At 39.0% G+C, this 16,415-nt stretch overlaps 1 protein-coding gene across 43 annotated transcripts in view; it reads left to right on the forward strand.

Annotated features, from left to right (window-relative positions):
- SOX5 (SRY-box transcription factor 5) overlaps positions 1 to 16,415 on the forward strand; it is a 723,931-nt gene that overhangs the window by 648,089 nt on the left and 59,427 nt on the right. For 40 of the 43 annotated variants that reach the window (XM_075506020.1, XM_075506208.1, XM_075506234.1 and 37 more), the window contains one exon: positions 14,807 to 14,953. The exons of the other annotated variants lie outside the window; for them this stretch is intronic. In XM_075506020.1, coding sequence (XP_075362135.1) covers positions 14,807 to 14,953 — 147 coding nt within the window. The remainder of the gene's footprint in view (positions 1 to 14,806; positions 14,954 to 16,415) is intronic. 43 annotated transcript variants of the gene reach the window in all.

The following is a 16,415-nucleotide window of genomic DNA, read 5'->3' on the forward strand; positions in this document are numbered from 1 at the left end:
CAATGGGAAGCTCCAGTGGATCCTTCCTATGCTTGCAGTATATTAAATATTGGGGACAGGGCTCAGAGTTGCATAATAGAAGTATATTTGAAGGACAAAGAGCTGTCTTATCATAATTGGTCTTACTTAATTGGGGATGAGCCGTGCAGCATATGTCCGTTGTATCCTAATGGTGTGAATCTCCTTCTCAAAATTCCCTAAGAGGAGGATGAAAGAGGCTGTCTGCCAGTCACTGCTGGGATGCAGGCAGCAAAGATTCCCTTTTCTACATCCTGTCTTGGTTGGAAAAAGAAATTGTAGTTGGTGGTCAGTATCCTTCTGAAATGTGGTAACACCCCACTGTTGGAAGAAAGATACCATGTATGGTGTAAGCATTGGTCTGATTCTTTTGGGAACATTAAATTGAAGATAAAATTTTTTAAAAAATCATTATATAAAATCAGTGTAAACTTGGACATATGAGAAAAAAATCAGAATGAAACACCCATGTTCCAAAATTTGCAAGATACTGAATAAGTTAGGTATCTTAACTCCTCCTGGGAATTCGCTGACGTCTCTCCATGAATTTTAGTAAATCACATCCTTCTGAAGAGGATTGTAAATTGTATGTTCCTTTGCTTGTTAAAACTAAATGGAGTATAACTGTTATTTTCAGAAGTATTTCACACATTCTTACAAACATACTATATTTGAGGCAAACACAGTAAAGAAGGGCAAGATTGGCCAGCTGTCAGTGTTTGTCTTCATTTTCCTTGGGTTCACACTCTACTTTATGTTAACATATATGTTCTCTACACAAATCCCAAGTAATTTGCAGGCAACTTTGGGGGAGTTACATGCCCTTTCCCACATGTTCTGTGCTGAAAATGTAGCTGTATGCCTTACCACTTGTACAGCTTTGAGGAAGACAAAGTCACTTTCCATCTTACTTGCGTAACAAGAAAAAAGGAAATGTGTATTTTTAATGAACTTCAGAGAGGGCAGATATATTTCACTTTAAAAAATTCAGCTGCTAACACAAAATTTAAAAACCAACATAGGCATGCTGAGCACAGACTAGCTAGTTTTTTTTCCTGGTTTGTACTCAGGATGGTGGGGTGAGAATCATCTTTAGCCATGGATGCCTAACATGTATAATTCATCTGGCCTAAAGTTGCAGGTTCCGTTCTAGTTTTTATAAAGGGAGCTGAGGGTGATTAGCTCAGACCTAGTCAGGTGGATTCCCCACTTACCCCCACTTCATGTACTTTTCTACTGTGGTCCAGTTTCCTTTTTCATTCGCCCAGGCAATTCCAGTTAGTAAGCGAGTAACAGTGGACAAGAAAGCAGAATATTTCTGTGATTGGTGGTGGGACATGGAGCCTCAAGGCCACCTGATTTCATATTTCTCTAGTGGTTGGAATTTATGAAAGACACTGCGTTGGAGTCAGCGCAGACAACTTTTTAACTGCCAGATATGTGTAGCTTCCCTGTGTCAGTTGAGTTTTCCGTCCTTGGAAAGAGGAGATATCCCTTTGTGCTGGTCAGTGCATTGCTACCCTACGTTTTAATATTCATTCGATTTCATGCCAGATGACTTTGGACAATCGGCAGTGGTCCTGAAGTATGTCAGTGTTGTTAAATACATGATAGAAGGATAGATGGTGAGAATAAGGATTGTATTTAATGCCTGCGGTATTGGGAAGTGCTTTTATGTTACCTTAGATGCTCCTTTTATTGTAGTGAATATGATCACTTTGACCAAAAGCCTGTACTATGCCATGATATTAACTGGAGAAGTTGAGAGATACTTTACAGTTGCTGACTTTGGCAAAAACAAGATGTGTCCCTGCGTAACGGAGGACTGTACTGTTTCTTGCATTATTCATGCTTCCCACACTGGAGTCACAAACATTGGGTAATGTTAATACTTGTCATGGAAAACTTTAATTGGCAGAAATGTTTAATATATTAGCGATAGATGGGAGGGCCCTCAAGAGACCTTCCCTGTTCTGGATTGAAATGTGACACATAATTAGCGATAAAGGAAGGCACTGTATGGAATGGATCGTTGCTCTACGGAGAGAAGTGAGGAGGATCCCTGCTTGACATTCCCAGTCTTTCCCGAAATGGGGATATATTTACAAGTTGCTAACTGAAGAAGCAATGAGTACTGTTCACCCTCCCACTGTAATGAACAGCCAGTCTTGGAGCAGCATAAAAAGGGTCAATCAAAGAGGTCGTACATCATATGAGGAGGCAGATGTTAGAACATATTGTAATGGATTGCTGTGCAGTATGTGAAGATGGCTTGTGGAGTACAGAGATGGGGGAGAGAAGCTATCAGCGATGTTTTCTGTCATGGTCACTGTAAATATCCAAATTTTTGAGGAAAATTTCTGAACACAGGAAATCAAAGCATTAGCATTCCTGCTGTGGTAGACTTGTGGGTAGAGTGATGGAGAGAGAAAGGAATAGAAGCACAAGTCCCTCTGTAATACTCTGTGTAATATGAATATGTCTAGGTATTATCTGTGCTCTGCCAAAGTCAGTGTTAGCCTTGGAACGTGTGAGTATTTTACCTGAAAAAAAATTACAGCGCTCAGACTATATTAAACACAGAACTGTTAAAATAGCTTCTATTTTAGCAGCGCCCCTAATTCACACCCACTCAAACACCTCCTCGCTCGTTAACCCCATCATCAGACCCAAGTAACTCAAGTGAAATGAGATGGCATTAGGAATGAGGTAATGAACAAAGATTTCTGGATAATGTTATTACTTCATGATAGCAGCTCTTGTTAGTGTGACTACAGTTAAGAGCTTCTCGGTATTTCCACTGCAAACTCTTTGGTACTCCCACCCCTTCTGCTTTACAGACAACTACTCAGCCAGAAGCAATTTAAAATTTGATTTTACATCCATTTTGGCTGTTGTTTTGAATTGAAAAGAGTTTAGTGTTTTGGTACTGCTTTCTAAAACATAAAAATTGTTGGTTTTTCCCTCCTAATCCAAATTTCCAGATGAACAATTTAAAATAAGGATTAGCTCTTTTTATAACCCAGCCACATTATTAACAATTGAAAAATGTCTCCTAAGCATGCACAGTAATTTCAGTATTTAACGTTTTTGGACAAGCAGATCCACCTTTATGTTATAAAAATTCCGTACTAAAAATTTGTGTAGGGACGATTTTCGAAAAGCCCCATTTTCAGTTCGGAGTCTACAGTTTTTATGTGTTTTAAAAAAAATTTACTCAGTGCCTCAAATTGTGAAAATCGGCTTTAATAAGTAGTCACGCACGGATCAGCTGTACTAATGGATTATAGAGCTTGTTACTAGTTAAGTAGTGTTAATATAGTGCACATCACTGGTTGTAGAATATGCGGCTATGTAGGATCCTTCAAGAGATGAGTTAGAGGTTACAGCCGTATTGCCAATGAATGGCATCCTTTTTGCCTGCAAAACAGGAGTTTGGAGATAGGTATTTCTGCATTCACCCCGTCTAGATTTAAGAACAAAGTGCTGTAGAGTTAAAGGCAAGAGAGGACTCTTCCATAGGGTAACCCAGGTAAGCTGGAGGAGGTTGGGACTTAACAGCTTTCAGCGGGATGGAAGGGTGGCAGTAGAGAAATATGGCGAAGCTTGCATTTCCCTTGATCAGTTTGATACTAAGAAGTAGAAAGCTCACACTTGATACGGGAACATTAGGCTCCAGCAGCTCTTTGTTATCCATATGGATTGGTAAAACTAGAAGCAGCCATCATACTCCTCTTAGCTGAATATAAAGTTCCAAAGTTCATCATATAAGCTCTTCTTGTGCTTGGGTGATGCACAGCATGTGAGGAACATAAAAGTTAAAGATGTAATTCCCTTTGACCTTCAATCATGTTATTGTGCCTACAGCTTCTTAAACCTTGAGTACGGCATATGCCAAAAGAGGAATATTGGCATGAGTTTCAGGCTAGAATTAAGGCTTTTCATGCGTGGGCTGAAGTCTGAACATGCAGTGTCATTGGACCTTAGTGTTTGCGGTTTCATTGTAGTGAGAGTCAGAAACTGAATCCTGAGGGATTTCTGATGTTTTCAGAGACCGCTTTTGGGGGAACAAAGTCTCTAAGAATTAAGAATTAAACTTCTGTACGTGTCCTAATGCAATATGCAAAGTGTCACTCTTCCCATTACATCAGTGTAAGCATGGAAATAATGAGATGAACCAGAAAACAGCTTCTTATGTTACTTCCTGAGAAGTTTGCCAAAGCTTCACAGAGGTTTCAGGCTCTCTGGAGTTTTATGGGCTCCATCGGAGGGGGAGTTTTACAGACCACACCCTTTTTTATCGTAAAATCAAAGAGTAAAAAGATGGAACAGCTATTGAGTTGTTTCTACTACTTCATTTTGTTAAAGGGGGACTTTTATATAATGTAGCAAACTCCAAAATAATGAAATTAATTGAGTGCTTTTCTACTCTCTGAGCTCTCCTCAGCAATTTTGTTAACAAATAATGGCGCTCTCCTCCACATACTCTTTGTACCCTGTCATCTCCTAACCTCAAGCATCCCAGTTCAACAAACATGCATTGTTTTTCTAAGCATCGAAGTTGTCCAGCTTATAGCAATGAGGCTAGTTTGAAGTTAGGCACTTCTGTGAGTTTAAAGTGGATAGGACTCACTGTTGAGAACATTAGGAGGAATCTGACCAGAGCGAAACTCAGCTGGTTTCTGGTTTGAAACAAATCAGATTTGCTCTGATTCAGTGAGGCTCAAAATGTTCTCGATCAAAGTTAGGCCGATTTCTATGTGCTTGGTTGGAATTAGTTTCCCTACAGGTCTAGTAAGTTTGATTGACCTTTTCTGCAAGCTTTGTCTTTAGTAATACCTAGAACACAAATACTCTGTTTTAGAAGAAGAGGGAGTCCATGTGGGTTAAAGCCAAAGGAAAAGTACATGTGGGCTGGAGCTTTCCACAGTTCTTGTCATGTATTCTGCATTTACGGAAAGGGGTCACAACGTGCTGCTGGGAAGATGAACTGGTGCCCTGTATTGATACCATGACTTCTCAACAGGATCCCATAGGACGAGGTAGGACTTGTCAGCTTTCTGGAGGACTTAAGTGATGAGCATGTAAGACAATGACTATGAACAGAAATTACTTTAAAGGTAAACAAATTCCTGTTGAACTCTAATGGGACTTCTTTGAGAGTTTTCTGCAGTACAGAAACCCTTAAACTGGAAAGCTAGCACTGCGGGACTGATGTTCTTCTCCCCCAAAAATAATAACCTTACTCTACTTTCTCCACCTCCAAAAATAAAATAAAATAAGTGCTGCAGCTGAATGTTACATCCTATTAGTGCTCCCTGCTAAGGAAAAAGGGAAGGGGAAAAAATTTCTTCAGAACTATTCTAGAAATCAATTTTAGTTTAGCTCTCGGAATAAGTACGTTTTCTTCTGCAGCTCGGATGGTCTATCCATCACCAGTCCCTCCCTTTAATATTCTTCTTCTACCCGTACTTCCTCCTTTATGTGTTCTTTTCAGGGAGGCTTGGCACAAGGGAAGCAGCTCAAATGCAGTCCTTAGTTCCACTTTAAGGCACAAATGTAACATTCTTTCATCTCCACCCAAACTGGAAGAGAGTAGCTGTGGCTCTCTGCGCCTGTGAAAGTGAGCTCTGTTGAAAGTTGCTTACGATGGACTGAGAGTTCGTCACTCTCTGTCTCCTGTGCCTTCTATCCAGGCCCTTTGTCCACATAATACAACTCAGTTCAAAGAGCAAATTAAACTTTTGAATGACCTGAGTAGATGTCACTGATCTCCTGTACACGTCAGATAACCAAGGAACAATGTTAATTTATACTTCCAAGGACAACAGATACAATTGCATGGTACTCCAGGTTCAGAAATATTCTTAATGTCAAGAGGGAAACAGAGTAGAAAGAGTATGTTTCTCATTTCACTGATATCATAATTAACAAATGAAGGTATAACCATGGGGGAGCTTTAGGAAATATACTGGGAAAAATATCCAAGTGAAATTTTTTCAACTTATTTTGTTGTTTAATTTATTTCTTGTCCCCTTCCACATGCTATTATGTGGTAATATGACACTGTTGCTTCTGGTAGGTGATTTATCATCCTTCTGCTACCTTTAAGGAGGGACTTCAGTATTTTAGGACTCTCTTCTTATCACAGCTTGTCACAAAAGCTCAGGCTGAGTGCTGTGGTCCACGTATACTGCAAAATACCTATTTCACTACTTTATTCCTGAAGAAGAGGAGGGACAAGTCAGAGAGGAATCTTACAACCAAGATATAAGAACCTGATACTGTATCAGCATTCAAGTGAGCAAATCTGTGTTCTCAGAATAAGAAATGCAGTTGACCTTAATCTTTCTACCATGAGCTCTGCACTTTTAACTTCAGGAGAAACAGAGTATTCAGAGTTGAAGTAATTAATTCAGTATCGGTCCTAAAGCAGGTAGAGTTTTCCTGACTTAATTCCCTGTTGAATACAACAACTTAAAATGCAAGCAGAAAATCTATAAATAAAAACTGGAGAAAGAGTCGCTTAAGGAGATGTGTATAAAATAGTGAAATGCCTTAATTATAGCTCAGCAATCTAAAATATATAGAACCTTATTTACAGTAATTCTGCTGGCAGTGTTTGCTTATTAACTACTCTAGTCACTTAATGGATAACAATGAATGATTATATACAGTACCAGTCAAGTAAAGCAATGTAATATGAAATCAGTATTTTGTCAAATGGCCACTCATAGAATTTTGTTCTCTCAAATGGGAAATTACACTTACTGGAGTCAGGTGCTCTGAGCTCGTTGCCAAAAATCTGGATATATCAAAAATAAAAGCTCTTGGGAAACATACTTGTGGTAAGCAAATAGGCAGTAGTGAGTTTTTTCCTACAAGAGTATAATGTCTGGGCCACTTTACTGACTTCAAGCTTCTAACTTGGAAAAGCTATACTGGGGCAGACGTCTCCATGTGGAACCTTCATACAAACACTTCATCTTCATTACAGAATAGTCGGCTCTATTCTTCATTACAGAATAGTCAGTGATAAAGGGAATGCAGTTTACAAAACAAGTGCCCCTTCTTCTTAAGTTACACATCCTTGTTGTTTGTTGGTCTTCTACATTACCACTGCCCATCTTACTGTATACTCCTTAAGGATTATGCTGCTAAATGTGTGTCCTTATTTTAAAGAAATTCTTTTACCTTTTTTCCTAACAAAAGAAGTTCTGTTGGCATAAAAATAAATAACAGTAATAGCAGCAAGAATGCATTATATTCTGGTGCTGCACAACAAACTACAGGAATAAATTGTTGCCAGATTATATATATTTTTTTAATATGTACAATATTAATTACTTTCCTTGAAGGGGACACTGTTCATCTGCAACGTTTCATCCAACAAGCTTTTTCCAGAAGACATTATCAAGTTTCCTCTCCAATATGCATTCCATATAGTCACTCTATTTCAATTACTGTCATATGGTGTGAACATGGTATGTATGAATATGTAGGCCACTTGGGCAGTTTTCCAGTTAAAAACTCTTCATTTGTAAAGAGCAGGCAGTCTTAAACACACAGTTCACAATGATATTTTATCACAGAAACTAACAGATCTTATTAGCCTCTGATAGGAAGTGTCTATTGATAAGTTCCTACAGTTACATCCTGTAGAAGGATTGTCTTCTTGTTAAGGCATGGGACAAAGGAGCCATGAGGTCTAGGCTCTAATCAGGAGTTTCCTACAGTCTTCCTGTGTCACCAGGAACAGTCAGTTGGTGTCATGGGTGCTGATTCTCATCCTGCTAGTATTTGAATAGCATTTATCCATTGACAGAATTAAAGACTGGCTTTCAAGAAAAAGTGAATTTCTTAACATTTGTGGAGTGTTATGGTTAGTGTCTTTCCCATAGAAGCTACTATAAATACAAATATAGATGTACTTTAGCTAAAATGATTGTCCTATCCATCGAAATTACATTAGTTTCTAACAAAACTCAGAGCTACCATAAATTGTACCTACATTTTTTACTTTATCCACTGTTTTACAAGCAAAGCAAGCATTGTTTTGAATGTACTGCAGTGATGATAGAAGTCTTCATTACTTCAAATGCAGACTTAAAGCTCATTCAGTTTTTCAGTGATCTGGACTCCAGCCTTGTTTCTGGATGCCAAGGATCCCCAGTTGGTCATACCATGGAGTTCCAAATGAAAAAAGAACTAGTGCATTCAGCCTGGCACGGGCAAAGCAGTCCTGTTGACTACAGAGGGATTATTCTCAGGAATAAGGGCTGCAGGCCTGGAACCCTAGAGATCAGCTACCAGAATCATATTTTATGGAGACTTGTGGTTACTGATTCTAAAAATGATGTTTTTCTAATATGAGAGAGATGGTGGTTACAAGGCTGTGCTTGTAACTTGCATGCAAGAAGTGTATAAATGAAGCCTTGTTCTGTTTGTGAATGCTTTACAGTTTTTCTAATGAGAACTTGTTTTTCTTAATGTGTCTTTCTAAGTCTCAGGTTTTTTAAGGCTAGAGAGGCTATTAGATTGTCTAGTCTGACAAAACAAGATGTAAAATATTACTGGGCATAATAAACTCTTTGTTTGAAGTTCATCTTCCAGGAACACATCTGATTTTGACTGAAACATCAAGAGTCAAAATCCACCATTTCTCTAGGCAGTTCCTCCAAGTGTTACCAACGCTGTCTGATTAAAAGCAGCATATTACTTATCTATTAACTTGCCTTGTCTTAACTTTCAAATATTTATTATTGTTCCTTGAGTCATGATTTATCTGTCTGTCTTCCTCCCTTAGGCTAAGTACAGAGGAAAGCTAGGATGGGAGTTTTCAAAGGAAGTTAGCTGGTTTCTGTGGCCGGGGAAAGAACAGTGTAGCTTTTCAACATTTAGTGTATCTTCTCTAGTCTCTGTGTGGTCCACAATTCTGGGGCGAATTCATCCAGCTTGCTATTTTTTACTTGGTGAATAAAGGAAACGCTAGTTCAGGCAAAGTCCCCTGCCAGAAGGAGTCTCTGTGGGACACATGCATACCTCAGCACTGGGAGCCAGGGCAATTTCTGTTAGGAAATGGGTGTGATAAAGACATATGGTAGGTAGAACAGTAATAGTTATCCAACTCTGTTCAGAATTCTAAAGAACAACATAAAATAAAATAAAACCAAAATAAACCAAAATACTCTAAGTGCATCTCAGGATCTCAAGCTATATTGTTCTTATCTGAAATTAGCCCAAAGTGGAAGCTACCAAACTCAAGCACTGAAGCCAAGTAAAATTCACCTTGCAATGGATTCTTTGGGCAAGGTTTTAAAGGAGCTTATTGTATTTGTGTTCGCATATTATCTTTGTTTTCTGAACATCTCCCAGTTGGTGCAAACAAATGGCGCTTTAAAGCCTTTGCTGAAGTTTTGAATGTACAAATTAGTGTGGCCCTTTGAAATGTTTGAATAACAATCTTTGAAGGAAACTCAGACACAGAAAAAGATGAAAATCTGGCATTTGTACCTTTCAGATATGTAATGAAGAGCTAAATGAAGAACTTTTTTCATAGAAGATCTCGAAAGCATTGCTACCAATCACTAATGAGTGCAGCTTTAACTCTAATTTCTGTAGTTAACTTTTTATCTATGTTGCCACTACCTTTAAAAACCTATCTTACAGTAGGATGTATGTCAAATGTCTGTTTTAAGTGAATTCCTTAATTCCTTTTTCTTTCTAATTCCTTGTGTCCTTTTTTTTTTTTAAGTAAAAAACCACCTGAACAGATCCAAAATCAATTCTTTCTGCCGTAATCAAACACTTCACATGCCTTATATAAGCATAAAATTTGAGGTAAAGAAAATGAAATTCATGTATTCTGAATGAGAGAATCTCAATTTATACCATTTCCCCCCCCCCAGATTATGCAAAAATCAAAGAACAGGGCCATTCATGTGTATATTTTTAATGATGGGTCTCAGAATGACAAAGAAATGGAAGTGTTGGATCAGTCAACAGTTCAAACATTTAAGCACAGTGGTTTGTAAATTCATCACTGTGGTAACTCCACTGAAAAACTAGTTTATATCAGAAACAAATTTATTGCAGTAACTGATTCGGTTTCCAGTACCACCTGTCTCTATCTCTCTGTGGTTTTTTTAATAACAGCTCTTAATCTCTACTGTTCACTAATAAAAATATTTTAATAAGAGATAATACTGTAATCCAAATGCCTATAGGTGCTTGAATCAACTATCTCTGCCTATGTAATTGCTAACACTTTGTTCAACCCTTTTTAAAATTGCTATTAAATCTCATTCTCATTTTCTGTATTAATAGAACAAGAATTCATTTTTAGTGTACCCTCAAAGCAGTAATGAGCATTGTTAACATGTAACAACAATGCCCAAGGGGAAAGTTTTCAAAGCCGGTCTAACCTTAAGGCTTTGCTATTGATGTACTACAGAGTCATCAAGCCAAGAGCTGTTAAAGCTAGTCCATTTGGAGAGTTCCGCTGAATATTTCTGCTTAATATATTGGAAGAATTGTAAATGGTTTAGGTGGTGACCTAGGGAGAAGGGGGAATTTTTGTTTAATAGCTTAAGAACAGAGGGGCAACATTAAAAAAATAACTATACCTCCTGCTCATTTTAAAGCGTATCACTTTGTGCTTTTGTTCTGATGATTTTGCTTCCACACAGATTTTCATAAGAGGTTAATGAGAAAACATTAACAAGGCGTGCAGTATTGCATATGGGCGGGGGAGCTGAAACATAGTTATTTAGTTATAAACAAACAATAGATGTTACTTTTTAATTGCTTTTTTAGAAGCCCAATTCTATCTTCTGGAAGAAGTATTATCTATCTTATTAAAGTCAGAATATTATCCTTATTTTGTTTATTATGTATAGCAAAAATAAACTTGTCTAAAGCAGTAGTGCTTCACTGATTTCAACTGAATGCCTTGGTCACAGTAAACCAGTCAAGACCCTATAGATTGAAAGTCCTGTATGAGTTGTAGTGTAGCAAAATGACCTCCTTGAGTACTAGAATTTGAGATTGAGCCTTTAGGTTAGCTGAAGGTAGCAGAAGTGGCTTCAGGAGTCTCTGTTTGGGGTACGAATTAAGAGGCTCAAGAACGGTGTATTACAGCAGCGATACAGAATAACACCATTTTCATTGCACTTTTTGAGGTCTTGGTTTCATTACTGTGAAAAATATAAGGATACATTTCAGATGATGGTTGAATGTTTCAACAGAGACCAATTCATACACTGTTCCAAAATCTGAAACTCTATTGGGGAAGCAGGGGTAGAAATGGTCTTTTGTTGGAGTTATGTTTGTCTATGAAATGAATGCATAAATTGTTGTCATTTAGCTGTCTTGATTCACAGCACTTGGTCACACCATTACCCTTTCCTTGGGTATAAGCTAAAGGTCATCATGTCCTAAAACAACTAAATATGAACAGACAAGCTCAATAATGTCAAAGCTCAAAAATATTGACAGTCTAAGAAATGTGCTGCGTGTTGTGTATTTCTGTCCATTTTTTGAAATGGGAGGGGGAAATAGGAGCAATCTTACTGGTTAAATAGGATTCAGACCCTTGCAATTTCATAAGCTACATGTTTTTCGCTTTAGAGCTGGGCCCGATGTTGCTTTTCAGTAGAATAGTTGGTTTGTGTTGCAGGAAGGAACTTTTTAAGAGGGTGCTCCAACAAGGGACCTCTTACAAGATTTTATTTAATGTTTGTTTTTAATTCTCAAAATGTATTAAATAGAGGTGAGATGTTGAATCTGATAACAAGAGGACAGAAGTTTATACAAAGCATGAATGAAGGCTTTATAGGTTTTCTTCTGCCCCTCCTTCCAGATTACTGCACACTATACTGTGTGCTTCACTCTCTTGAGGTATATCTGTCCCTGAACTGAGAATAAGGCATACATTTGAAACTCCATATATGCCATTTATCACCTAAAAATAGGGCTTTCTCCTGGGCTGTTGCATAGGGAAATTCATTCCCCATGCTTATTTAGTCATCATCTGCTTTGCATGCATTGTCAAAAAGGTGGTCGATGACAATACTGTAAGGAGGAACCATGGTTTCCAACACATTTCTCCATGACCACTGAACAGGTGTAAGATGGTACAGATTCTTGGACACCATGTTGTGCATGTATTTCATTTAGTTTAGTTCTTGTGATTCACTCTTTGGACCTCAACAGAAGGTTGAGAGCTATGTTTGAGGTAGACATTTCCCTCTCTTTCCAGGGTAGGGATTCTGTTTGAAAAGTCTTCCCCAAAGGCTCACAGAAATTTCCTGGAGGATCAGTTCCCAACAGGCCGGTCCCTGTATGGCCTGTAAATGATCTCCAGTTGGTTCAGGACTGCTAAGTGTCCAGACTGACTATGCTATTTTTACCTTTACTTGTGGACTAGGCGTATTCTGATACCTAATCTACAGATTAGCAGCAAGCTTGAACCTTTCCTGCTCAATGGCCGTTTGACTTTGTCTTTTTCCCATTGTTGCCTCAATTTGTTTTGTCATTTCTTCAACAGGGAGCAAAAGAAAAGGAAAAGCTTTCCCTAGATCTGCTCTGTCATCACCAGAGTCCGATTATGTTTGAGCTGTTCCCTAGTCATGTATCCTATTTCTTAAACAACTGTTGCCCTTCTGATATATTAATTCATACATAAACCTGGCTTGGTTTTCCTTCAACTGCCTGCTACAGTTCTTCTCTGGTTCACACAGACCCTTGTTCCTTACTCCCTGCTGGATTTAGTCTTCTTTTGAAAGAATGAATGGATATGAACTTCAACTGATAAATACATGCATTTGAATCTGTGACTGATTTGTGGCTGGATTGTTTTTGATGACTTTTATCTGTAGTTGATTTGCATCTATTTGGCTCAGACTCACCGGGGGTAACACATAGAATAAATGAATAAATAAATTTGAGGAAGGAGAGAACGGATGAATGAATGGATGATAGGGAAAGAGAGGGAGACTGAACAGAAAGGGATGGATAAATGGTGATTAAGAAGTACAGAAAAATAAGGAACAAGCAGTGATCAAAGTAGAGAAAAGAAATAAAAAGGATTCAAAACTGAAAAGAACAGGAAGTCTGAAAAGAATAGAAAGAGTGAAAAAGAAATAAGTAAGATCTTGGTGCCTGATTACACCTACAAGAGTAGAAATGAGTTACTTTTAATTATGTGAAGGGGCTAGGATTGTGCACCAGTGAAGGGAAGAGTTTGTACAGGGAACCACGGGACAATGTCCAGGGTTGTCCGAGATTCAGAGCAGTAAATCCTTGCCCATTTGATCAAGTGTTTGCTACAGGGCTTATGTACTCTGAACTCACACTAGCAGTGTCTCTCTACCTTTTGCACACTCCACGTACTACTGTATTTTTTGCATACTACTTTGTACACTGTACATATGTACTTTGCATACTACTGTAATGAATCCTCATTTTCCTCTTTCAAACTTGCTGGTTTGGGTTGGCATTTCTTTGTGCCCTCCAATCTGACCTTTGTTCTTTTATCAGCATATACAATTAACTAAAAAACAACAGCAAAACAACTAAGCACCACAACAAGACTTCTTAGACTAGTCATACTGAAGCCCCCTTGTTTTTTCACATCTGCTTCCATGTTCCTGCAAGTTCTCCCTTGTCACGTTGCACCTCAGAAGCTCTGCTAGCACCTGCAGGCAGAGAGCACCGTCGTTCAGTCTTACACATTACACGTGTACTGCACAGCACAAATAATACATAGCATGAGTCTTTGAAACTGATACTGTGACCGAGGAGGGAAAGCCTTTGTTACTACATTACCTGCTCTCTCAGGCATCTGACTTCTGTTTGGCTTCACTTGAATCCCTCTCTAGTCATAAAGCAGCAACAATTGCTGCTTCTCCTGCCCACCATGTTTATTTTCACCACTTTTTATTTGGAAGTCAAGGGAGCTTCCAGGCACTGCCAGTTTGCCTGTTTTCTCTCCACTTTTGACCTCTGTCCATTAAACTCTTACTGTAGTGCTTAACTTTAAACAGATGGCTGTGATTATAAGTATTCACATGCTAATAATCAAATACGTGTTTAAAGTGCCTTACTAGTTTAGTTTTGAAGAGAAAAACATTCCCACTCTATATCTGCTTTGTATCTGTCACAGAAAGGGTTCTTAGTCTTAATTGGAGCTTCTAGTTGCTAACGGACAGTACATTACCATCGATATGTATATATTTATGTTGACTATAGTGGTTCCCCAGAACCCAGCTGAGTGGACTCTCACAGTAAGTGCTAAACAAAATTTTGACGTTCCCTGTCCCAAACACCTCACAGCCTGTGCAAACAGGGCAAACATAGCAAGTAAGGTAAAGAAATGTAAAACGGTAGCACAGAGACCATCATATCAAACATCATGTGAATGTCACAGGGGTCGATGCATATTATCAGTGGAGATGTTGTTATGCCTAAGTCATCTCAGGAAAGGAAGGATTGCCCAGTGGCTCAGGCAAACCATGAAGATTAGCTTGTTCCTTGCTTTGAATCCCTGGACACACAGGGAAGCTGGGACATTCCTCATGGTGACGTCTGTCATTCATCCCCTGAGCAATGAGTCACAAAAGTTGAGATGACAATTCTTGTCTTGAAATATACCAGTGTGCTAAATAAAAAATACCCATCAGAAGGAAAATATATAATTTGCAGTAGGAGAAGTTTTGGGAAAATTACTTATTTATTGATTATGTCTCTCATCTCCCCCCCCCCATTTTTCGTTTGTTTGTTTTTACAGCAGTTGTATGCTGCCCAACTTGCTGCGATGCAAGTGTCTCCGGGAGGCAAGATACCTGGCATACCCCAGGGTAACCTTGGTGCTGCTGTATCCCCTACCAGCATCCACACAGACAAGAGCACAAACAGCCCTCCACCCAAAAGCAAGGTACTGTACCAGGCCCTGCAGCATTGCGTTTCTGACAATGTGGGTACTTGCATGTGGTTTTTTTCTGAAGGGTATCTGTGTGCATCTCAGCTGCAGGCAGCTTTGTTCTTAGGATGGCTTCCTGAAACAGGAGGATATTTGTAGTGCCATTTTTCCAGTGGGAGGACCCCAGCACAGTAATACCAAACAACCATTCATACACGATGTCCGTAACAGACACTACCTCAGCTGAGATCCTGTGGGTTCCCTTGCAGTGTCCTAGCTATCACACTGCTGTTTCTTCCGTCTTCGGTAACAGGTAGCAGGCTGAGGTGACCACCTCCTATTCCAGCACACAACTGTCATTCCCTTTCAGAATGCTAAACCGGAGTCAGGTTAGCACTGTGCCAACAAGAAATGGAAAGCAGTGGGGCATCTCATCTGTGGCCAGATCCTGTCCTGGGGTTCAGTGGGAGTCTGTGGAGGAACAAGTCTCCAAAGCAATGTCTGTTGTGTCATAGAACAGGGCTGGAATCTGTCCATCAAGCGATAGGCTCTGATGAGTAATCTTGGTCATAGCTGGGCAATTAGGTCTGTACTTATTTAAGAGGTCAAGCTAGCAGCTTGTAGTCACATCTATATAACGCCACCAGTGTGTGACTAGTTATACCTAGAAAAAAGACACAGAATATGTCCAGTGGAAGAAGATGAGCTCAGGGTATGCCACAGCTGAGCAAAATTAACAGGTCAAAATTGAATGGCACGTCTTAGGTGTTGCAAAACAACTAGGAAGAATTTAGCTAAGGAATGCAGGGAAAAAGCAGTCCCATTTAGGTAACAGCAAGAGCTTGATAAAAATGTGTCCTTTCTTTTTGTTAGCGTCCTCTAGCATGCTGTCCATGTCCTTTATCATGTCAGAAAAGATTCCTTGAATTGACAGTAGTGTCTTGTTTTTACCCTACCAGTAAAACAGCACAGATTAAAAATAACCAGACAAATAAATAATACCATTGTCAGCTCAGTGAGACACATGTTCAAAGAATAAAATAGATGGTGTGGAACCAGTAGCTGTTGCGTTAATGAGTCAAGCTCTGGGTCTACATTTTTTTTCTTCTCTCCTCAGTGTAGACTTTCTGACTTCCTGAAGCTTATCCTTGGCTTGGCCTCTTCTTTTATATACTATAGAGCAAGGAATCACAAAGCCATGCAGTGCTCGATGATAGTTTGGGGTTTTTTTCCAAAAAGTCATGTCTATGGTTAACAAGAGATTTTTGTGCATTTTACAAGGGTTTTTTTGTGTGTGGCTAGCGGCTTGCGAGATGCACTGCATCTTGGTGTTGTTTAAAATCCCGGTGTTGTTTTTGGATCTCTCGTACACAATCAGAATGTCTGATGAGATCTAAGGGGACACAGTATTTATTTTGTGGCAATTGTGGAATTAGAAGGCCTGCCATATCTACCGGTAACATCAAGCATAACCATC

This window comes from Mycteria americana, chromosome 1, assembly GCF_035582795.1.
Source record: "Mycteria americana isolate JAX WOST 10 ecotype Jacksonville Zoo and Gardens chromosome 1, USCA_MyAme_1.0, whole genome shotgun sequence".
NCBI classification, from domain to species: domain Eukaryota; kingdom Metazoa; phylum Chordata; class Aves; order Ciconiiformes; family Ciconiidae; genus Mycteria; species Mycteria americana.